The following is a 25,719-nucleotide window of genomic DNA, read 5'->3' on the forward strand; positions in this document are numbered from 1 at the left end:
CCGCCCCCCCCCCCCCAGTCTGATCTGAGGTAATGAGCTGTAAGCTGATTGGTCCTCTGTGGGGGGCACTCCGCTAAAAGCCCCGAGATTACACACACACACACACACACACACATTTCTATACACACACTCTGATAGTAACCCAGTGACCTCTGACCTCAGCTTAGAGGACAGGGACACGCCCTCCTCACTGTGACATCACTGATCACTAAACACTCATTAATTATTCATTAATGACTAAAACTTCATTATAACCAGCAGATAATAAATAATCTCATTAGTGCTCAGATGTTAATTAATAGTTTAACACATTCAAAATATTCATCAATTTATTTATAATAAACCTAAACTGAACTTTTATCCAGATATCAGGAATATTCAAAACATCATTAATATTAATAATAATAACTGTTATTGGTATTACTGTTATTACCATCTTCATTCTGCATTACTACTAACTATATTTAAAATAATTATATTATATGATGAATAACACTAAAAGCATCATCATTATATAATCTTATTATAATAGTTATGTTATACAAAAGTGTCATATATAGCGATATAATGTAATAATATTAGTATATGAACCTCAGTATATTAAACTATGTATTAACAACCACACTAATAATAATAATAATAACAATAATAATAATAATAATATGTGACTTACTGTTCTCACAATTACATAATACTTTATAGTTATATATGAACATACTTTTATAAATACAGGCCTTATTTTCATATTTTTGTCATGTATGTGTCTAAAAATATCATATATAGAAATATAATGTAATAATAATAATAACAGTATATGAATAGTATTAAAATAATATATCACCTGCTAACAATCATAATAATAAACTGTATTCAGTGACTTATTGTTACACATAAGTCACACACACACACATGTGTGTGTGTGTGTATAAATAATAAAGTCATTTTAAGCAGCGGTGGAAGAAGTATTCAAAAGTATTATGAGCTTGATGTAGTTAAAGTATATATATATATATATATATATATATATATATATATATATATATATATATTAACATGTTAAAATATAATTCTATAACAATAATAAAGGTAGTCGTAATAACAATCATATTTTGTAATATGAAATTACTTAGTAATAGTGTAAATACTATTATTATTTATAAACATAAGTCATATACTCTGAATTATATATTATATATATATTATATAATTAAATACATAGAAAATGTGGGTGATGTTTCCATCATTATTTATTTTATTATAAATAAATGAACTGATGATGATGATGATGTTGATGATGGTGAGAATCTCTTCCAGAAGGATTGTGGGAAGTGACCTGGATCCTTCATCTCTTCAGATGTGTGATTATTGTTTGATTTAAACTCTTCTTCTTCTTCTTCTTCTTCTTCTTCTTCTTCTTCTTCTGTGTTTTCTTCTGGCTGAGACTTGAATCACATCCAGACTCAAAACCTCAAAGTGTTTCTGCTCTTTTATTTCCTCTGAATTCCACATTAGTGGAGCAGTTCGGCTCTTTACGGGGCCAACATGACGCTGTTCTCCCTCCAAACCACAGCAACATTTATGTGTGTTTGGAGGTCGTCTGAATGTTGATTTCAGCCAGAAAACAAACAAAAAAAAAAAACAGCCTCAGAACAAAGATTGAAGGCTTTATATTAAAATAAATCAGTTATTTTATAGAATACAAAGCAGCAGACAAACACTTTAATATTCATTGTAAGAAAGTTTATTATAGCAAACATTTACAATAGTTTGACAGCAGTTTGAAAGTTTACAAAATATATTAATAGTCTAGAAAAATAGAAATAATTTATTGCACGGTTAAATTATCGCTCTTTGTTTTTGTTTGTTTTGGTCCTTCGGTCGTTCTGCTGCTGACTCTCGTGCATCCTCATTATCAGACTGCCGATCTCCTCGCGCTTCTGTCGCACTCGTTGCCGCGGAAACCAGTTGTCCAAACGTGTAGGGAGGTCAAAGTGCACCACGGGGTTCTGCGGAGCCAAATCAGAGAGCTCGATTTACGCCATTAACGCCATCATAACGTTAGCTAACGTTAGCTAACCTAACGTTAGGTTAGCTAACGTTAGCTAACCTAACGTTAGGTTAGCCCAGCAGCTAACGGGAGACTGATTTAGATATTTGATTTTTATCAGCAGTTTATAAATATTAACAAGATGTGAAAAACTAATCAACAGTCACCAATAACTATATTTCTACTTCTGAATGTTACGATTAAAATAATGAAGTCATTTTAATCAGTGGTGGAGGAAATATTCACTTTACTGCAGTAAAATACTGTCAAAATACTACAGTACAAGTAAAAGTACATAAGTATTATGAGCTTGATGTAGTTAAAGTATTGCAGTAAAAGTACATAAGTATTATGAGCTTGATGTAGTTAAAGTATTGCAGTAAAAGTACATAAGTATTATGAGCTTGATGTAGTTAAAGTATTGCAGTAAAAGTACATAAGTATTATGAGTTTGATGTAGTTAAAGTATTGCAGTAAAAGTACATAAGTATTATGAGCTTGATGTAGTTAAAGTATTACAGTAAAAGTAGTGGTTTGGTCCCTCTGACTGATATATTATTATATATGACATCATTAGATTATTAATAGTGAAGCATCAGTGTTAGAGCAGCATGTTACTGTTGTAGCTGCTGGAGGTGGAGCTAGTTTACACTACTTTATATACAGTTAGCTAGTTTAGTCCAGTGGTTCCCAACCTAGGGGTCCGGCCCCTCCAAAGGGTCAGCAGATAAATCTGAGGGGTGGTGAGATGATTAATGGGAGAGGAAAGAAGAAAAAACAAAGTTCTGATACACAAATCTGTTTTCAGTTTTTGGACTTTTTCTCTAATCTTTGATTTTTGCTGAAATATTGGATCATTTGAACATTTATTGAAATGAAAGCATGTGAGAAGTTTAGAGGGAAAAATCACTATTTGGTGGAGCTGTTAACAACTCATAGACATGTGAAATGTGACTCCGACTACACACTGCTTTTTGTAAGACGTCAAAAGACAAAAAGGTTGGAAACCACTGGTTTCATCTTTAACAATGTGTTGTATTTTAAAAGCTTGTTATATTATCCATTGTGTCAAATCTTCATCTGAAAAGTAACTAAAGCTGTCAAATAAATGTAGTGGAGTAGAAAGTACAATATTTCCCTCTGAAATGTAGAAAGTAGCATCACATGGAAATACTCAAGTAAAGTACAAGTACCTCAAAACTGAGTAAATGTACTTTGTTACTCTCCACTGCTCAGTAATGTTATTATGACATCATCTGGTTTTTTTTATGATATTATTTTCACAGGTGATGAATCTCCTGGTTGTTTACCTGCAGGAAGCTCTCCACGTACTGCAGCAGGTAAAGGCCGCAGTCGCTGCTGTTGTCCTGCTGAGGAACTCTGCAGTTGAAGCTCCTCATGCTGTCTGACGTGAAGAGACGAGGCGTCCCCCTCCGGACCTCCCACTCCACCTGCAGGTAGCTGAACAACACAAACGGAACAAAACGCACAATATTAGATCGTTATATTTTAGTTTTAGAATTTAATTCCAGGTCATCTTTAAGGAAACTGTTCTTACAGGAACTGTTTCATATCAAACAAGCTGTAAACATGTTTTTAACACGACTAAAAATGTCTCAACGCAGCCGATAAACCTGAGAGCAGCAGCTGTTTATCTGATAAAGTCACAGAAGTGTTTCTCACTCTCGCAGCAGCCTGCAGACGTTCTCGTGGTACGACAGCTTCAGAGAGTCCATGACCAGGATGCAGGGCCTGCAGAGGAGGACCAGGACCACCTCATCAGACACCTCCAGTCCCAAACAAAACTTTATTTCTGATCAGTTTCCCCTGAAGACTCACCTCTTTAACGCCTTGTCCCTCTGCCAGCCTTGCTGAGTGCACTCCTGACAAACCAAACACAGAGAAACTCTTCTTCATATTACAGAAAGAAACATGACGAAGAACCTGCTGCTTCAGTCAGAGACAACATGGCGTCCTGGTCATTAAACCCTTCACTTAATCTTCTATTAGATGATGCATCCAATGAAATAAATCTTCTTCTTCTCTTCCTCTCTGAGAGTCAGACGTTCAGACTGATTCCTCATATGAAGCTACAGCTAGCAGCTGCTTAGCTTAGCTTAGCTTAGCTTAGCATAAAAACTGGAAACAGGTGGGAACAGCTAGCCTAGCTCTGTTATGTCTGTTTGATTCAGAGAAACAGTCGGACACACAACTCGCTGTGAAACCAGGTCTTTTAAAACTACCCTTGTATTTACCGGCAGCTGCTGTGATCTCAGACTGACGACTCGGTTTCCTGCAGGTCGCCCTGAATCACCTGAGAAATAAACATAAACAACATAATGTCAAGTTTCACTTTTTTTATAATTTTACAGAAGGTCTGGATACAGAGTGAAACCTTATTAGTGAACAAAAGAGGCAAAAGTTGTCAAATAATGTCACAAAAATGGCAAAACTAAATATATAAAATACTCAGTAATAGTAGAAAAAAGAAAATGTGCAGATCTGGAAGGAAAATGGCACGAAAATGGTGCAAAAATGGTGCAAGTATCGCACAGAAATTGGTATGAATATAAAGCACAAAAACAGAATGAAAATTACATGAAAATTACTAAAAAGATCCATCATTATAACGTGAAAATAAGTTACACTGAAACCACAAAGAGCAACGTATGCGGCTCATTGTAAAAATGACATTTTCCTGCGGCGGCAGCGGGGGGGATGTCCTTTCATTTCTGTCAGTTACATCATTTTATCAACAGATATGTGACTGATATGTTGTATCATATCAGACGGACCAAATCAGCATTTTTACTTAAATACTTCAAGTACATTTACTGTGTAATTCTTTCAGCTAAGAGAGATTTTTCATTGCTGTGTTGATAATAAAGGATCTGAAACAGCAACAATCACTTTATTTTCCACTGTTCATGTGTTTCAGGCAGGAAGAAGTTGAACTGTTTCCATCTTTTAGTTTGGCCGCACTTTGGTCTGGTTTTAGCCTTATAACCTGAAAATCATCCCTGAGCATAAATATACATGTATGTTGCATAAATGTATAAATTAAACTACCAGAAAGTAATTTAAAAGGATTTAAAATGTCCAGATGATTCTGAGGCCTTGCTGGTGGAAAGCAGCGACTCGAGTGTTTTTAGCTCTTATAAGCAGCCGGAAGAGATATCAAGAATAAATATAGTACAAATAGCAAATAAACACTTTCGTCTGTAAGAAATGGAAACATGGAGTTCAGACTGTTGGAGCAGTCGATGGATTATCTGAGATGTAATTTCCACTCAGTCTTTCCTTTTATTACAAGCTTATTTATAGAAAAATAAAGATAAAAACTGACAACTAAGACGTCTCCGACACCAGAGGTTGGAGCTTGGCGTCTTCAGAGGAGACGATATTTACATCTGGAACACTTAATCCTTTAATTTTTGGTGTAAAATGCTGAGTAATTCCCACATGTGCCGCCTCCAACATGAAGTTTTAATCAGTGCTGGGCGAGCACGGCGCCCCAAATTCCCCCGAAAACTGGCGGCTAAACAACACAAACACCTCTGGTGACGATTAGAGACGCTGTGTTAAAAACTGCCGCAAACGTCTCGTCTACGCAGGTAAACCTCACCTGTTCGGCTCTGACGCTCCTCGTACCGAACCTCCTCCAGACCCGGGAAACAAACCACCACCAGGTACCAGTGCGCTCTGAAAACAGATAAACAAGACTAAACAAAACCTAGAATATAGCTGGACCCTGCTGTGTAGACCAGACCGGCGTCGTCATAAACGCCAGAGTCACGCAAACGGGGGAGAAACAGCAAAATGCAGGACAAGCTGTTGTGTTGCAAGGTTGTAAAACAAATAAAACACACAAATCCAGATCTCTGGTTCCTTCCTCTGGAACAGAAAGGGATCCAAAACAGGAAAACTTTATGGCTTCAAGCGATCCGGAGACAAGACATGAGAGGAAGCTGTGGGACTCAGTGTCTTCCCATGTAGACGTGTGTGGGAAACACTCCATAACTGGTCATGTCTCTCCTCTATAGCTTATAAAGTAACATCACTGGTTCAAAACACATGATAGATGTCCAGCTTGGACGGACGGCTGATCGATCAATTTATTAAGGTATCACCAACACTCAGGTTCAGGTGAGATAGCAAAATAATAACCAGACATGTCTATAAAACACAAACTACACGTCAAACTGCATCAACATCTACAGAGTCTGAGGTCGATGGTGTGAAACTGGGTCCAGTCTGCTACAGTGAGGGTCGATGGTGTGAAACTGGGTCCAGTCTGCTACAGTGAGGGTCGATGGTGTGAACTGGGTCCAGTCTGCTACAGTGAGGGTTGATGGTGTGAAACTAGGTCCAGTCTGCTACAGTGAGGGTCGATGGTGTGAAACTGGGTCCAGTCTGCTACAGTGAGGGTCGATGGTGTGAAATTGGGTCCAGTCTGCTACAGTGAGGGTCGATGGTGTGAAACTGGGTCCAGTCTGCTACAGTGAGGGTCGATGGTGTGAACTGGGTCCAGTCTGCTACAGTGAGGGTCGATGGTGTGAAACTAGGTCCAGTCTGCTACAGTGAGGGTCGATGGTGTGAAACTGGGTCCAGTCTGCTACAGTGAGGGTCGATGGTGTGAAATTGGGTCCAGTCTGCTACAGAGAGGGTCGATGGTGTGAACTGGGTCCAGTCTGCTACAGTGAGGGTCGATGGTGTGAAACTGGGTCCAGTCTGCTACAGTGAGGGTCGATGGTGTGAAACTGGGTCCAGTCTGCTACAGTGAGGGTCGATGGTGTGAAACTGGGTCCAGTCTGCTACAGTGAGGGTCGATGGTGTGAAACTGGGTCCAGTCTGCTACAGTGAGAGTCGGCCGTCGCGTCTACAGTGTGAATTCCTGGATATTAAAATGTTCTTCTGCACTTTTCTGCAGTAATATTTGCTGGTAAAGTGAACTGATCACATGACCTGGTTCAGCTACGTTGCAGTCAAAGGAAAGGGTATAAATGTAGCTGCAAGAATAAAACTTTCCACTCATATAAGTGTTGTAATTATCTGTTAACTCTGCTCTTTCATCTGTTTCTATCTGCAGATGCTTTCCTTCATACCTCTCAGCGCATGGACAGATGTTTCCTCTCCTGCTCTGCTCTATGCTGGACTGTTACAGTGTTTAACCAGAAGTTTATATCTCAGTAGGATTTAAGGCTCTGACTGTTGCACCTAAATAATTAGCCTCTCGTTGTCCAGATGATGTTTCCTCCTTGTGTGAAGGAGCTACGTAGGACTGAAGACGGTAAAAAGTTCAAGTATTTTAACGTATTCTCCGCCGTCCTGCTCTCGTCCACTAAAAAGATCTCCGGTTTGCAGTATTATTTGAGATGCTTCAAGTGTGTTCTTTCCCCTCGTGCCTCTCGGCGCACGTAGAGCAGTTTTCTTTCCTGCTCTGCTCCGTGCTGGACTGTCAAGAGTGCGTAACCAGATGTTTGATTTGATTCCGTTCTCGCAGTCAGCGGAACGGCTGTGAACGCACCCCCGAGGACGTAACAGAAAACCGTTCGCGCCGAAGCGTCTTCAAAGAGCGACAGCCGACGGGGGGAAAACCAAAACAGTCAGCTGGCCGACCAATGGTGTAACTTCATCACTCAGTCAGTGACGGACGGACGGACGTGTTGCTGTCGCTGTCCCGCCAAAAAAAAAAGATAAAATAGAGCTCAGTCATTTACTCCACTCGCTTTGCTGTTTTCTTCTCTTTTAAATTTCCATCAATGAAACACAAAACTTCCTGCCGGTTTTTCACATTTAAAGCCTTCCAGGAAGAGGAGGGATTACACCCCTGAGCTACTGGAATGCTTTTAATGTGAAACGTCTGCAGGAAGTGTTGAGTTTTATTAGAAGTAAAACAATCAAAACAACAGCAAAGTAAGAGCGACTGCCAGTAGTAGTTATAACGACGACATGTCTCGAAAACTGATATTTTTAAAGTTAACAAATAAAACTACGTCTAATTTAAAGTAAAGCTAACAAGGCACTGAAGTTACCTGAAAGACTCAGTCTAGATATTTGTTTCTAGTGGCAATACCTGAGTTCCCATCATCACACTGAAAGAAAAAAGCTGAAAAATTACCACAGTAGTGCCATAAAAATTAGTATTTCACAAAAATATTGGCACAACTATTTAACAAAAATGGAACAATAAAGTATGAAGACGGGACAAAAAGACACAAAACACCATGAAAATTACACAAAAGTGGCATGAAAACTGAATGATATCAGTTGCACAAAAATGGTGAATTACTCAAAAAACATCGGTGCAAATCTGATAAAAAAAAAAGGAAGGAACAGCACAAAAATGGTGCAAAAGTGACAAAAACTGTATGAAAATGGCATTTAAGTATTTAACAAAAATACTGGTACAAATATTGTACAGAAATGACACTTAACTGCATAAAAGGCACAAAAACTAGCACAAAAAAAAACCATGAAAACTGTCACATTGCACAGAAGTGACATAAATATTGGCACAAAAAGTATATTTCACTAAAACACTGGCACAAATATTACACAGAAATGACACATTTGCACAAAAAAAGCACAAATATGTCATGACCATGGCACATAAATCTGCAAAAAAAAAAAAAAAAGGGAACATAAATGAATATTGCACAAAAACCCACAAAAATTTCATGACGGTGGCACAAACACGGAGTGACACCTCACAAAAACGACCTTCAACTGGCAGGAAAAAAAGGCACAAAATTGACACAAACTTCATTTATTTTGGGGGGAAAAAGCTGCTGCACATTCAATCACTTTGTGGCACAACAATCCTAAAAACATGGTGGGAGGTCTGATGAAGGTTTATCTGCTGTGACTGAACGATCGGAGAGAAAGGAAAGTTTTTGGGGGAAACAATAATAAAAGTGCAGCGAGCAGCAGATCTGTGAAAGTCATTGACGAGTATTAGAACCGATCCAGCAGAGGTGACTTCAGTCCTCTGTGACCCAGTTGGCAGGTACAGATGCTGATGAGGTGCTCGAATTAAAGTAGAATCACAGAGTTTTTATTGAAACGTCTCAACAGAGGTCAAAACCCCCAAACTGAGCCGCCAAGGCGTCTTTAAAATCTGAGACAAAGAGCTGAAGTCAGCGCTGACAAACTGCTGACCTCAGTGGGTCACAGAGAGAGAGAAGACTCTCTTCAAGAAAAACACAAAAGAGAAATAAACATATTGCTTACTCTTGATTGACAGGCACAAACAGGAAGTCTTTGGTGAAAATGTCCACATGGCGAGTCCACGTCTTCACCCTCTGATGCCTCGTGTGACGATCTCTGAAAAATAAAAACAGACTGATTCTGTATCCGGGAGACGTAAATCGGTCTTTTTTATGAATTTATGACACTTATGTATGAAAATCTGACGTTATTTTCAGCTCGTACAGCTGAAAAGTTGCAATATATTGATTTCTGATGAACAATTGAAGTTTGTTTCTTGTGACGATTAAAATTACTGACAGAAGAGAAAATGTGACTGTAGTTGCACCTTAATTTGAATTTAAAAACAAGCTTGTTTTTATAAATAAAGTCTAGCTGCTAAATGTGTTTTTATTTAAGACTAAAATTCCCATAAAACCATTTTTATTTTCAGGTTATTTTCATAATTTAAATGATACTTTCATCTCCTCCAAACCTCTAAAATTTGCAACAATTTGAGGAGTAAAACCCCTCTTTGGTTGACGATTCAAGGTTCTTACGGGACTGAGGGGGCGTCGCCCTCGCCGGCAGCTCGCCGTCTGCTCAGCTGTTTGTAGAAGAAGCTGCTGAAGACGTGACTCCGCTCGGCCACGGAGCCTCCGACCCCCTCCAGGAGGAGAAACCTGCAGGAGGACGAGACAATATTCAGAACACCGACGACCCCTACTGGAGACCGAGAGGAACTACAGCGACGTGCAGAGAGTTCAATACGCGGTTTCATGAATCAGTTTTATCATTTTCTAGGATTTTGTCTGTGATTTTAAGTTTGTAGGAACCCTGAAAATCTGATGTTTCGTTCCAAAACATCTAAAAAAAACCATCTTTATTGGACCTTTAAGTAGCACAAAGACCTGCTGAAGTTTGCTTGTTGTCATCACACTGAGCAAAGTTCATCTTTAAAAGTCTTTAAAAGACTCTTCACAACAGAAAACTGATGACAGAGCAGAAAAATAGCACAAAGACTGAAAGAAATATTGCATGAAAATGACACTAAACTGCAAAAAAAAATGCACATGACAAGTTTGCACAAAAATACGGGAAAAAAATGGAAATAAAAGGGCAAAAAAATGGAACGAAAACTGCAAAAAGAGCACAAAAATGCCTGAAAATGGCTGTGTGACATGAAATATTGGCAAAATATTGTACTAAAAAGGTCATAAATGTCATGATAACAAAAAAATACTGAAGAAAAACGACAGAGAATAATAGAATTGCACAAAAAAAACTGCAAAACCTGCAAAAAAGTGGCAAAAGTAGCATGAAAAATGCCTGAAAATGGTCAAATTTCATGTTTTTTTTTTTTAAAAGCTGCTGCAAATTCAGTTTATGATCAGTTTAAAATAATCACAAAAGAAAAACACTGACTTGAGGTAGAAGTCGATGATGACGTCGTTGAGGAACTCGCCGTCGTTCAGACAGGCCAGGTCCTCCTTGGTCACCGTGATGCGGCCTTTACACGGCGCCGCCGGATACTGGATCAACCTGAACGCCACACACATCCACTGGTTTATGTCCAATATTCTATTATAATCTACTGTTTCAGCAGCTGTTTCCTGCTGGTCTCACCTGGTGGGAAGCTGCTGCAGACCAGAAGAGTTCATGTTGGACTTCTTGTTTCTGTGGCTGCTTCTCACCTGACCGGACATCTCCTGACAGAAGGAGGTTGGATTCAGTTGGACGGATTGTTCTGGTTGATTTTGGTGAAAAAGGAGAGAGGAAGAGGAGGAGGAGGAGGAGGAGGTGACAAGGAGACATTTTTACCTTGCAGTGTCCCAGCAGTCTGAGGAGGTGCTGGTCCAGAGGAGGGGGGCAACTGTGGAGGAGCAGCAGCCCGTCAGTCCAGTCCAGAGGTGAGGTCGGCCCGCCAGAGGAGGAGGAGGAGCGGCCTCTTCTGAACTCCTCCATGTCCAGGATGGAGGCCAGCAGGGCGGCCTGGAGCTCCTGCAGCTGCTCCTTCAACACCAGCAGGAGGAAGGAGCACGACGGGCCTGAAGACCCACAAAACCAGGAGGAAAATTAGAACGTGTTCTTTGTCCAACACAAATTTGAGAGGTTTCTGGCTCTCTGTTATGTTATTAGCCAGTTGAACCAGTTTACCCAGTAAATAATGTGTTTAATGACAGAAACATCGTTCTGTTTCTCAGCTTAAACCTCGGTGTGTTTTCCGCCCGCAGGATTCTTTGGCAGTGATCGGTGTTTTTCCCGTACGCCTGATTTCAGAGCCATAATCAATACGTGCCGCCGGACTATGAAATCAGTCCTCCTGACTCCCCGCGATTGGCCGGCGGTGCAGCAGAAGCCGCCTGATTGGCTGTTTGGTTCCTGCCCAGTTCTGGAGGGCTGCAGAAGTTGTCAGAAGTTAATTTTCCATGAAGCTTCACAGCTCCAGTCAAGCCTTCATTCAGAAAATCCTCGTTTTTTTGGACTACAGCGCGAAACGCTGCTGCAGAGATGGTCTATGTGACAGGATGAATCACTACATGCTGAAAAAAAAAACAGCACAGACTGCAGCCTGTAGAAACATGAACCGTGTGGTCTGCTGGTTCAGTATCAGTCAGATATATTTACTGTTCCTCTGCTGCTTTTATGTTTATGTTTTATTAAGTGCAATTCTGCAGATTAGTTTTCCTCCGCTGTGGTTTTTTCTGGTTCAGTGAAACAGTGTCAGAGTGAGAGCTCTGTTTCATTTGGCCTGTTCGGTCTGTGGAAAGAGTGTGATGATGGAAACTACGGGGAGTTTTTACAACCGTGCCAACATATAACTGATGTGTTTATGCATCAACATGGAGGCAGGCTGGTTTCAACATGTGAGATATCAAAAACTATCAAATTCTCTGTATTTTTCTGAGATAATAATGAAATTTGCGCCATTAGACATTTTTAATTTTTTTAATTATGGTGATCTGATGTCAGTGTACCTGAGGCGGCGGCGGTCTGGATGGCGGTCAGCTCCCTCTGCAGCAGGTTCGCCTGGGCGTCGGTCACCCACAGGAAGAGCAGCGAGGGGGCGGGGCCTTCCCAATCATCCAGCAGAGGCCCGCCCTGAGCCACGCCCCCGTCCCAAACACCGTAACCTCGCACCTGAGACGCCACCACGGTGACCTCGCCCTCCTCCTCCTCTCCTGATGGAACGGACAGACAAACAAAGTCGTAATACTTCCACAAAAAAAAAAACATCGTAATATTTTAAGAGAGAAGTTGTGATATTGACAAAAAAAGTCAAAATGTGACCTCAATACTTTAATCATCAACTTTAATCTCAAAATACCCAAAAATCTGCTTCACATCTGCAGAATAAATCTGCTGTTACCTTTCAGAGGGAGAGTGATGCCGTTTTCAGTGATCTAGAAAGAAAAAAAACACAGACAAAACGTTAATTATTTGCTCTTAACGCTTAACGACTGACTATTTTCGGTGGTGAATAATTAACGATGAACTATTGTTAGAAAACCCTGCATCTGCGGCGCTGATGAGATCTCCCAGGCAGTGAATGAGATCAACAGAAAAGTTCAGATAAAAACCTTAAAAAGCAGCGAGCGGCTGACATGCTGACCTACTAACCTCCTCCTCCTCCTCCTCCTCCTCCTCCTCCTCCTCCTCCGCCGCTCTCCTGGGTTTTTTACGACGCTCCGCCATCACGCTCAGGCTACGGCTTAATTGCTCGTTAAAGAGAGAAACTTTTTACAGCCTCGGCGGGATGTTTCTCTGCCAAACCGAGCTGTTACGCCAAAGTTTGACTCGCTTCCCGCTGCATCACCTCTGCAGGGCTGCCTCAGCGGTTCTTTTCTGATGCGGTTGCCGTGACGACCGGCTTGGTGTTTCATGATAAATGTCATCGCAAGACATCTGGCTTGAACTTCAGTTCATACTTCTGTTTCTATCTTTTCGTTCTACCAACAGTTTAGTGTGAGTGTATGTCTTTAAAAACACACACACGCACACACGCACACACACACACACACACACACTAAAACAAACAAAAAGTACTGAAAGCACTTTGGAAAACACATGTGAATTATTAAAACTAGATGACAAGCAACAGAAACCAATTATAGGCCAATCAAATTAGAGAGTGAGTGAGTGAGTGAGTGAGTGAGTGAGAGAGAGAGAGAGTGTGTGTGTGTGTGTGTGTGTGTGTGTCTATGTGTGTGTGTGTGTATGTGTGTGTGTTGGAGCAGGACTTGGAAAAAGAAAGAAACAAGGTGTGAAGTTGGGCAGAAACATCCAACATGAGCCTCCTGCCAGCGAATGTGTTTATTTATTTAATGTGACCTGAATACACACTTACATACATGTACATTAAGTACCGTATGTACAGAAAGTACATGTAGTAAACACTACACGGACGGCACTCATGTAACGCTTTTGTGGTTTTATCGACCACTCAAAGCACTTTTACACTACATACCAACACACACACACTCACACACCGACGCCACAGCCTTGGGGAGCAGTTTAAGGTTCAGTATCTTGCTGAAGGACACTTCTACATGCGGACTGGAGGAGCCGGGAATCGAACCGCCGGCATTCTGATTAGTGGACGACCCGCTTTACCTCCTGAGCCACAGCCGATTAGTGCAAATATAGTTACTCACCTAAAACTGAACCTGCACTGCGAAAAAGTGTGATTTTTGCTAAAAAAAAATGACCTGTTACTGATTGATGTGAAACTATAAAAAAATAAGCCGTCATGTCTCACCATCATCTTCCCGTTGGCATCGGCGTGCGTCAGGCCGGCGTGAAGCGAAACGAACTCGAGCTGCAGGAACGAAGGCGGCGCCGTGTGCTCGTCTGCTTCGTCTCTGGAAGGACAAACCTGTTGAGCCTGTAAGACAAAACACAGGTACACATTAACACACACAGGTACACATTAACACACGCAGGTACACATTAACACACACACAGATACACATTAACACACACACACAGATACACATTAACACACACACACAGATACACATTAACACACACACACACATACACATTAACACACACAGATACACATTAACACACACACAGATACACATTAACACACACAGGTACACATTAACACACACACAGATACACATTAACACACACACAGATACACATTAACACACACACAGATACACATTAACACACACAGGTACACATTAACACACACAGATACACATTAACACACACAGATACACATTAACACATTCAGATACACATTAACACACACACAGGTACACATTAACACACACACAGATACACATTAACACACACAGATACACATTAACACACACACAGGTACACATTAACACACACAGGTACACATTAACACACACACAGATACACATTAACACACACAGGTACACATTAACACACACAGGTACACATTAACACACACACAGATACACATTAACACACACACAGATACACATTAACACACACAGGTACACATTAACACACACAGATACACATTAACACACACAGATACACATTAACACACACACAGGTACACATTAACACACACACAGATACACATTAACACACACAGATACACATTAACACACACACAGGTACACATTAACACACACACAGGTACACATTAACACACACACAGATACACATTAACACACACAGATACACATTAACACACACACAGGTACACATTAACACACACACAGATACACATTAACACACACAGGTACACATTAACACACACACACACATTAACACACACAGATACACATTAACACACACACAGGTACACATTAACACACACACAGATACACATTAACACACACACAGATACACATTAACACACACACAGATACACATTAACACACACAGGTACACATTAACACACACACAGGTACACATTAACACACACACAGATACACATTAACACACACAGGTACACATTAACACACACACACACATTAACACACACAGATACACATTAAGACACACACAGGTACACATTAACACACACACAGATACACATTAACACACACACAGATACACATTAACACACACAGATACACATTAACACACACACAGATACACATTAAGACACACAGATACACATTAAGACACACAGATACACATTAAGACACACAGATACACATTAAGACACACAGATACACATTAACACACACACAGATACACATTAAGACACACACAGACACACATTAACACACACACAGATACACATTAACACACACAGGTACACATTAACACACACAGGTACACTTTAACACACACACAGATACACATTAACACACAGGTACACATTAACACACACACACATTAACACACACACAGATACACATTAACACACACACAGATACACATTAACACACACAGGTACACATTAACACACACAGATACACATTAACACACACAGGTACACGTTAACACACACAGGTACACATTAACACACACAGATACACATTAAGACACACACAGATACACATTAACACACACACAGATACACATTAACACACACAGGTACACATTAACACACACAGGTACACATTAACACACACACAGATACACATTAACACACACAGGTACACATTAACACACACACACACACACATTAACACACAGATACACATGAACACACACAGATACACATTAACACACACACAGATACACATTAACACACACAGGTACACAGTAACACAAACAGATACACATTAGCACACACAGATACATATTAACACACAGATACACATTAACACACACAGATACACACAGACACACATTAATGCACACAGATACATATTAACACACAGGTATGCATTAACACACACAAGTACACATTAACACACACAGGTACACATTTTGCCGCATTTGCAGCATTTGGTGAGACTTCTGGCTCTGGATCATTGTCTTTACTCAGAAAGCAGATCTGGGTCACATGTTCCTCCCCTCATTAAGATTCTCAGCTGGTTTCAGGACCGGCGTCAGTAAACAAAAAACAACAAACACTCAACAGTCCATTCAGGTCCAATCTGGATCTGTTTAGAGCCTCAGCGAGGGGCTGATGATTGTTTACGAGCCTGTAAACCCACAAACAAACGACATGACTCACTTCAACCTCAAACATGCAACAGAGTCACAGCGAGACCGGAGACTCAAAGTGGGTCAGTCCTCCGGGTCCGAACAGGAAACAAACTGGAAACAGGCCAGAAGGACCAGGCCCACACAGTACAAGCACCAGATATTATCTCCTTCCTACGATTTCCTGCCTTTTCCCAAAAGTTATTATCTGGTTTGTGCATATCTTGTTCAGGTATAATATGATCTTGTTCTTACAAGTTATTATCTTGTTACCATCTTGCTCACACATATTACCGTATTGGCCTGAATATGAGGCGATCCCTATTTTCCAACAGCTGTTTTCGGAAAAATACTTTCTGAATATAACTTACATAATAGTAAAGTTACATATTCACACACTCTCCTGCCAGGCTCTTGGAAGCAGTCAAAACTGATTTTCTCCAGCAGTCAGCATTTATCAGACTGCTTGTTTATCTATTTGAGCTCTTTATCATCTGTCTCAGTGGTATTTGGCAGCTTGACATATTCGGTTTCTGCAGCAGAGACGTCAGAAGACACTTTGGACTCGTTTTCACCCGTCATGGATTTATTTCCTCTGTGGCAGAAAAACATGTTACACAATCCTTCAGAAAGTCCTGCAGGTTAAACTGGACCAACTGACTCTAACACACTCACTATGAACAGACTTTAAGACAGAGTTCATCATAACTTGTGCATAAAAATGATCCTGTTTGTGTAAGTCGCTGTATCTGATCACACAAGACATAATGTTTTGTTGTCATATATTAATATATTGTTATTGTCTTGTTTGCATTTACTGCACATCATCTTTCAGGACTTTTCAGGTAAAACTGGATCCTGTTTGTCAACCGTTCTGCTGTTAAACACTCTACATACACAGTGATGTTAACAGAAATATGCTGTTACTGCACTACAGCTTTAACATATCTTACTGATGTTGACGTTGTGTTTTTTTAATGCTGGAATTATAAACTTCTAACATGTTTCTTAGCCGACAGATTCATCAGAAGACTTTTAATCGGTGCACAGTTTCTGGTTTTGGAGGTCACATGACTCCACCTGATGGAGACTCAGAATCAGAACAGCTGCGGAGACTAAATGAAACCCTGCTGTTGTCATTGAACATGACTCATGTAGAAAACAGCAGCGGTTCTGTTTGACGCTGCGTTTCTTTGAGGGACGATCCGGCTGACTTGAGCCTTGAGACTTTTATGAAGCCTTTGTGCTCTTCGTGGAATTTGTGTCCTAGATACAAACTGCTCCAGTTTGTATCCAGATGTTGAGAGATTGTCATCCCGCCTGTTAACAGCTGATATCTGGGGACATCGACGTAAAGAATCCAACAAGGCATCGATCCAACACTTTGGTCCATAAAGCTTCGTCTTTCCATCGTTTCCAACAGAATTTTTAACATAAAAGATCAAAGATATGAGTTCTGTGTGGGTGTAAAGGTTGCACGTGAAAGATATTTTTCGGAATTTCGCTGTATTTATTTATTTTTTGATCAATAAAACACCCGTCACAACATCCCAGGTGACCTTCAAATGTCTTATTTTGTCCGACCAACAGTACAAAAACCCCAAAATGTTACATTTTCAGCTTCGCAGGACGAAGAAAAGCTACAAATTCTAACATTTCAGCGTAGAGAGCCGACGAAAACGATCAACACAGTTGCATCCGCTTCCTGCATGCAGGTGCGTCTCTTACCTGTTTGTGTTCAGAGTTTTGGGATTCGTCCGGTCGGCCGCTGCTTCGTGACGTCTTCTTTCCTCCGTCTGCGTCGTCCTCGCCCTCCTCTTCCTCTTCACTCGACAGCACGACTGAAAGAGGAAACAGAACAAGACCAGAATGAGGAGAACCGAGCTGTGACGTCATATTGACGACAGCTGCTGGTCGGTTACTACCCACTGGGCTCTGACGGCGTCTGTTTGGCCTTCCTCAGTCGAAGATGAAGGACGGCCGATCTGTTGGGCGTCTTCTTCCTCTCTCTGAACTCCCTCCACCTCTCTCTCTTCTTCTCCCTCGGATCGCCGCGCAGGTTGCTGCTGGCGGCGAGCCACGACGTCCTCTCCAGACTCCGCCTCCTGTCGGGCGTCGCCGTCGACGACGGGCCGGCCGTCACCGAGGAGACGGAGGAGGAAGAGGAGGAGGAGGAGGAGGAGGGGAGAGGTTTCTCTGGAGAAGGTTTGTTTCTGGTTCTTGAAGGAGACACAAAGTCGTCGTCTGAACCGGAGACCGACGAGTTCTTCAGAGACTCGGGCGAGTTTCTGCCGTCGCTCTGAAACGACAAACATCACTCCGATTAAAGGACACTTACCTTTAAAACTGTGACTGAAAGCTCCAGAAACAGCTACTGAGTGGATGTTGAGCTGCTGTTTTTATTATCGTCTGCTTCCTTTAACTAACACTATGTTATGAATGAGGCGCCTCAAGGTCCACTTACTTTCTTTACCGGAACTTTCAGCCACATATGGTTGCCTTCATCAGTTTTCTCAGTTACACGTAAAACACAAACATTTATGGACAATGTAACAAAAAATAATAGTCCCTCCGCTGATGAAGGCCAAGAGACCAGGCTGAAAGGTCCAGGAAGAAGAATTAGTCAGCTAACGATTATTTCCATTATCGATTAATCTGTCGTTATTATTATTTTCTCAATTAATCAATTAGTTGTTTGGTCCAGAAAATGTTGATCAATGTTTCATCATCAACTCAAAGATCTTCAGTTTACCGTCAGAGAGACTAAAGAAACCAGAAAATATTCACATTTAAGAAGCTGAATCAGAGAATTTGGACATTTTTTTTTCAATCAATTATTGAAATCATTGGCAACTAATTGATGAATCAGTTCTTACAGACAAAGTTAACTGTGTGTGTGTATCAACGTGACGCTTTAAAGGGTAAAGGGTCAAAGAAAGAAAATGTTATAAATAAAGAGACGAACGGACGAAAGCAGCAAAAACAAACAATTAAACGGAAAGAAGCTTCTATTCCATCACATACACTGATCCTAATTATTAGACATATTAACGAGTTTTCCTACCTGATTATCAACATGTGGTGAGTTATCATAAAGGAGAATTAAGACTATAAACAGCTGTTATTAATATACTGAACTGATTTATTATTATTAATTATTTATTTACTCTTTATTTTAAGGGGAAACATGTTTTTATTCCCACGTCTGATCTTGTCTATGTGTTGGATTTGAATTAAATTATTTATGAAATAACAATCTTCACTATCATCATCATGAGCGTGAGGCTCTGCAGGAAGTGGCGACTGTTGAGGAGGAAGGTTTCGATGATGATGATGTGTAGAGAGGAAGGCTAGCTGTCTTTATGCTAAGCTAAGCTAGGCTACGCTAGACTACCGCCCTGCTCATGACCTCCTTCTTTGACCTTTTACCTTCAGCTCGGCTCTCCTCCACGTCGAGGAACTCAAACTCCCAGCATGCTCGTCGCCTCGCAGCTCCGCCAGAGTGTCCACCGACGCCACGGAGATTCTTCTTGACGCCTGAGACGAACCTGGAGGGAAAAATATTCACACTGAGCTTTATTTATTTATTATCATTTCTCTCTGTCTGATGGCTGTTTCTGCTTTAAAAACCTTCAACATGTCTTTCTAGAAAAAAACTCTGCAGATTACTTTCTCAGAAAATGAGGACAAACGCCAAAATCACATTTCCCAGAGTTCAAGTTGACGTAATTCAGTGTCTTGTTTCATCCTACAAACTAAAACCCAAAAATATTAAATACAGAGAGAAAACTCAGAAGATCTTTGCTTAAAAAAATGACTTTAAAGGTTTGTTTCAGCACTTTTCTGTCTCTGCTGAGTCACCCTGATGATTATTAACTTTAAAATAAATATTTTTCCAATTAATTAACCACTTTGTAAAACATCAGATGATAATAATAATAATGATGGAGGACAAAGGATTAATGTTTTTGGCTCAAACGTTGATCTGCAGACGTGTTTCCTAGATTAAAATGTCTCACCACTGGAGTCACTTTTCTTCTTCTGTGGTGGTGGAGACGGACGCTCTGAGGTCACGTCAGGTTGCAGCAGGCGGTCAGACGCTCTCTTAGGGCGCCATCTGGTGGACCGAACACACAACAGCAGCGTGGTGAGAACAACACAAGTGCATTTAAAAAAAAATCAACCTCAATTTAACGTCTTTAAGACTCAACTTTAACCTGCATATGAAGAAAACTCGTCACTTTCACAACTTCTTACATCATTTACATGTTTTTTTTTTTTAGGAGGGAAAATGTTTCAGTTGTGTTAGTATGATTTTTATCTGACCCTAATATACTTTACTGATTTTGGGTGTTGGACATGTGACATAAACATTCCAGAGTCTGCATGTCACCTTAGGTAACATGGTATGGCCCTTCGGGGGGACCTTAGAAATACATACAATGGATCCATGGTCAAGTTTGGAACTGGTCCAGATGTGGTTTGTTGTGACACATAATATGTTGTGAGGTAGCTGTCAATTACTTGATTGGATGGCTCCCAACTGACCTAGTGCCCATGGAAAACCTATGTTATTCATGTGATAAGATACAGATGTGTAACCCCATATAAGCTATGCACCGACAGTGGTACAGTGCCCAGACCATCTTTACACATGGAATGGACCCGATGGCCATCGTCTAATAAACGTCTACAAAATAAGAACTTCGCCAGCTCTTCCTTTGAACGATATTATCATCACACATCCTTCCTTTCAAGTTGCAACTAAAATAATTTAATATTCACAGAGATTAATTCATTTTCATGACGAGAACATGAACGTCTGATTGTTAAATGTCCTGTGACGTCTTCAAATGTCTTGTTTTAAAAGTCTTTAACACTTTGACACGAGACTGAAGGCTGAAAGCTGACAGATCTATAGATATTACAGGATCAATTCTCAGTTATCAGAGCTGTAGTTGAAATGTGTTGGACGTCACAAATCTGAGTTTTAAGTCACTTGAGTAATATGGTGTTTTTAACTTCCTGTAACTACTGTGGACAGAGATAAATCATCATAAAATAAAGGTTTCACACATGTTTAACAGTGTTTCCCACGACTGAAAACACTTAGAACTGGTCGTTTAACGTCGTCTATTAATAGATTCATATTTATAAAATGTTTTCCTTTAACTTCCACCGTTAATATGAAGTTTTGTTTCTGACAGAAACGCGCCACTGTCGGCTCCTTTAAGACGATACTGATGGTGATTGATGTGTCTGATTCTTCTTTTCACTCTTTGGGAAGATTTTTGTGAATGAAACTCGCCAACAAACGGAGCGTAAACAGGTCGCCTCGGAGGGGGGAAATCGCTCTCCATCGACTTTATATCGAGTGAAGTCGCCTCCTTGTCGCTTCTGTCTGCTAGCAAACAACATGAAATGCCTAAAAGCTGCTGAGTGGTTGGATTCACCACCGACATTTAGTCTTTATAAGCTGCCGAACAGGAAAACTGAACCTTTAAGAAGACAAACGTGGATACAGACAATAAGACAACTGGCGTCCTGACAGAGCAAACATTTTGTCACTGCTAAGTCAAATATCCAAATGTCAGTTTTAGGCTAACGCTGTTTCTGTGAGTTAAGCTGAAGGATTTTGATAGTATCAGAAAGCTATAAGCCATCAGAGACGACGGCGAGTGCTTAAGGTGCTAAAATAAGCCTTTCACAAGATGAAATCTAATGTTTTTAGCCACCTGCAGGCGTTTTGTTAGCGTTTCAGCCTTTGGTTGCATTTTATGGCGCCATCTGTCGGTTCAGCTCCTCGTGAACAGGTGACAGGTTCGTCAGGGTTTGTTGGAAGATGTTGAAGCGTAATGAAGAACTCACCCGTTAGAGAAACCGACAGAAGACGACTCAGCTTTCTGTGATTGGTGGTTCAAACCTCCCGCTGCTCTGTGATTGGCTGCTGAAGCTCCTCTGCTCGGGCTGTTGAGTCCCAGCAGAGTTTTGACGACGTCTTTGAAGAAAGGTTTACACGGCGTGCTGAACGAAGGAGAGATTTAGAGAATGTTTTAGAGACGTTAGATCTGGTGTAATGAACGCATGCGGCCTGCGGGAGGCGTTTCACAAACCTCTGTCTGTTTGTAGAGCCGACTGAGCTCCCAGCATGCATCCTGTCAGCGCTGCCTCTCCCGGACTGATCCCTGTAACCCTGCTCAGACAAAACAAGACTTTATTAGACCTTATTTAGCCCAATAAAACGCCTGAAAATAACAAAAACAGTCAGTGAATCATCAGTCTGAAATACAATCTTGTTCATTTTAACATATTTATGCACAAATTCCTTCCAAACAGAAAGTAAACACAGCTAATGCTGGTGAATACTCTGTTCTCTTCTAATATACCACCTTAAAAGACTCACAGGTTAGATATACCACCTTAAATGGCCTCGCAAATAAATCACATTTAAACAACCACCTTAAAAGTCCTTCAGTTACATTTTCTTTAAAAGAGTCAGATGACAGAAAAACAATGATATGATGCTCCTTGGTTCATCATACCGCCTTAAAAGCCATGAAACACATCTTAAACTACCTTAAAAAGACCTAGCAGTTAACATGAAAGGCCTCAACTAAACCTACAGACTCCATATGAAGACTTTAACTGAACTAACAGATCAGTTATACCACCTTAAGAAGAACAATCACATTAAATATACCACCCTAAATAACAGCCAATACAACATACCACCTTAAATTCACTTAACAGCAGATTCAGGACATTTAAAGGGCCGACAAATCAAATGATACCACCTTAAACAGAGCCACCGGATCAGATATTAACACATTAACAGAACCAACAGGTATCATACCACCTTAAAGAACCTGCAGATTAAATATAATGCCTTCACCAGGACTAACACATCAGTTATACCACCTTAACAGAACCAACAGATACAATTCCACCTTCACACGACCTACAGATCAGGTAAAGCACTTTCATATCAGTAATACTACCTTAAATGGTCCAACAGACCAGATAGAAACCTTTAGAGAAACTAACAGATCGCTGATACCGCCTTAAACAACTCAACAGTTCAGAAAAAGAAGCCGACAGACCAGTAATACCACCTTAAATTCTGGGGCGGAGCTCTGGAGGCGGGACAGCGGAGACTGCATGTGCAGGTGGGCGGAGTCTGCGTCCTCTGGCTGTTTCTTCTTCGGGATTTTAAACTGTGACGCCATGCTGACGTCACAACGCACAAAACAAACGTCAGGTCAGACTTCATTAAAATAACAAAAAACCACATTGACACTTAAAATAACACAAATAACACCTAAAAATAACACTTAAAATAACACAAATAACACCTAAAAATAACACTTAAAATAACACAAATAACACCTAAAAATAACACAAATAACACTTAAAAATAACACAGATAACACCTAAAAATAACACTTAAAATAACACAAATAACACTTAAAATAACACAAATAACACCTAAAAATAACACTTAAAATAACACAAATAACACCTAAAAATAACACAAATAACACTTAAAAATAACACAGATAACACCTAAAAATAACACTTAAAATAACACAAATAACACTTAAAATAACACAGATAACACCTAAAAATAACACTTAAAATAACACAAATAACACCTAAAAATAACACAAATAACACCTAAAAATAACACTTAAAATAACACAAATAACACCTAAAAATAACACAAATAACACAAATAACACTTAAAATAACACAAATAACACTTAAAATAACACAAATAACACCTAAAAATAACACTTAAAATAACACTTAAAATAACACAAATAACACTTAAAATAACACTTAAAATAACAATTAAAAATAACATGAAAACACATAATATTCAAAACACTCTTTAAAAACACCTTAAAGGCGTCCAAACATAAAAAACTGAATGAATTTAGTACAAATTCTGATAAATATTTATATTTCACCAAAAAGTGAGCTGTTTGTGACCCCAAAGTTGATCGATGTGCCGATTATAGTGATTAACAACAGTTTCTACATATTGACGGCTGCAGCAGAACTCCACAGCAGAAACTATGAATTTAAAAACAGACAGAAAACTAAAAACAACAGTGTTAAACTGTCTTCTGTGCTTGATCCTCTTACAGACCGACATGTGAAACTAATTAGTGGATATTATATGAGTATTATTGCCTTTAATCTTAAAACATGGCGGTAAATTTGTCCTAAAAACGGAGCAGCCGGGTCATTAAATCAGTCATTTTGTAGTTGATGTTCTGAATGGCAACAGCAGTTTTAGTTGCTTTGCTACAGGAATTGAACCTGTGAGTTTTTCATCATTAGATAGTCATTCTAGCTGTTTAACAACAAATACAGAAAACTATTAGAGATGTTTATGTGGCTTTAAGATAAAGCTCGTCACACCAAACTCCATTTAAAAACATGCGGTTTTTAACAAGACGTAAGTGCAGCTCATTAAACACGATTCTTCCCTTTTCAGACCTGTTAGGAGCTTCGCTGTGGTTTGATTTTTAAGTATTACGCCGACAAGAAGAACTTTAAACCAGCTGCGTTATAAATTATATAAATATTGCTCATTTCTTTCCTCAGTTCACCTGCTGAAATATGGAGCAGTTTGTGCAAACGGATGTGGGGGCCAATTATAAAAGTAGATATTTATATTACTTTAAGTGCTATTGGGTTATTTAATGGTGTGCCGAATTCATCAAGAAACATTACTGGTTCATAAAATATATGTATTCATGTTCTACCGGGTGCGAATTAAATTATTTCAACAATTAAACATTAAATTGCTAATTTTCTTAACGAGGTTCCTGACAAAAGTGCAGTTTTAGCACAAACGCTTCTCCGTTCTGGCCTCGGGTAAAGTACACAGAGCTGAATTAATTCTTTGTTCAGTATTTATATGATATAACATTAATTAATTGCAGGGTTGCAAACAAAAAAACCCCAAAATATCCCTGAAATTACAAACCTGACGTCAGCTGGAGGAGCTAGCAGCTAACAGCTAGCAGTGAGCTACGTTAGCTGCTAGCTGACTGGTTGTTGTTGCTAAATGTTGTTAAAGTCTCCGGTCGGATCATGTGGTGGATAATATGTGCTGGCCGGTTGGTAGAAAGTAAAAAAACTATGTTAAAAACACATTTCTATCAGCTGCCGGTCGGATCAGAAGCTGCTTTCCTCAAAAGATTCAGCAGCACAACATCCGTGACGTAAGACGCTGGATTTCACTTTACGTGCTTACGTCACTGGTAAACAATTCGGTCCTAATTAAAGGAACATTTACAAAAATTCTAAAAAAGGAATATTTAATATAAACATGCTTTATGATGGTGATTTTTAAAAAATTAATTTAGAAAACAACT

The 25,719-nt window shown here is 39.9% G+C and overlaps 2 protein-coding genes across 2 annotated transcripts in view; both read right to left on the minus strand.

Moving 5' to 3' along the window:
- LOC121891678 (protein NLRC3-like) overlaps positions 1–25,719 on the minus strand; it is a 1,105,688-nt gene that overhangs the window by 238,755 nt on the left and 841,214 nt on the right. The window lies entirely within an intron of this gene.
- On the minus strand, positions 1,726–25,608 carry senp7b (SUMO specific peptidase 7b). The gene is made up of 22 exons (XM_042404237.1): positions 25,329–25,608; positions 23,443–23,557; positions 22,444–22,523; positions 22,199–22,354; positions 20,350–20,447; positions 19,760–19,878; positions 18,260–18,629; positions 18,059–18,171; positions 13,995–14,120; positions 12,606–12,639; positions 12,214–12,417; positions 11,057–11,283; positions 10,862–10,944; positions 10,661–10,777; positions 9,796–9,918; positions 9,281–9,373; positions 5,673–5,749; positions 4,303–4,361; positions 3,887–3,930; positions 3,731–3,799; positions 3,358–3,508; positions 1,726–2,006 (listed from the first exon to the last, which is right to left on the minus strand). Exons 2-22 carry the CDS (start codon positions 23,554–23,556, stop codon positions 1,842–1,844), a joined length of 2,622 nt encoding a protein of 873 aa, XP_042260171.1. The 5' UTR covers position 23,557; positions 25,329–25,608; the 3' UTR covers positions 1,726–1,841.

This window comes from Thunnus maccoyii, chromosome 24, assembly GCF_910596095.1.
Source record: "Thunnus maccoyii chromosome 24, fThuMac1.1, whole genome shotgun sequence".
Taxonomy (NCBI): domain Eukaryota; kingdom Metazoa; phylum Chordata; class Actinopteri; order Scombriformes; family Scombridae; genus Thunnus; species Thunnus maccoyii.

Bases quoted from the DNA above. Each gene is read 5' to 3' on its own strand.
- senp7b (XM_042404237.1), bottom strand. From the start codon at position 23,556: ATGGCGTCACAGTTTAAAATCCCGAAGAAGAAACAGCCAGAGGACGCA. The intron at 19,879-20,349 runs GTGAGACATTTT...TTTTCCCTCCAG, and splicing joins GAAGAAAAGTGACTCCAGTG to GTTCGTCTCAGGCGTCAAGA. The intron at 3,509-3,730 runs GTGAGAAACACT...TGTGTTGTTCAG, and splicing joins GTCTGCAGGCTGCTGCGAGA to CTACCTGCAGGTGGAGTGGG.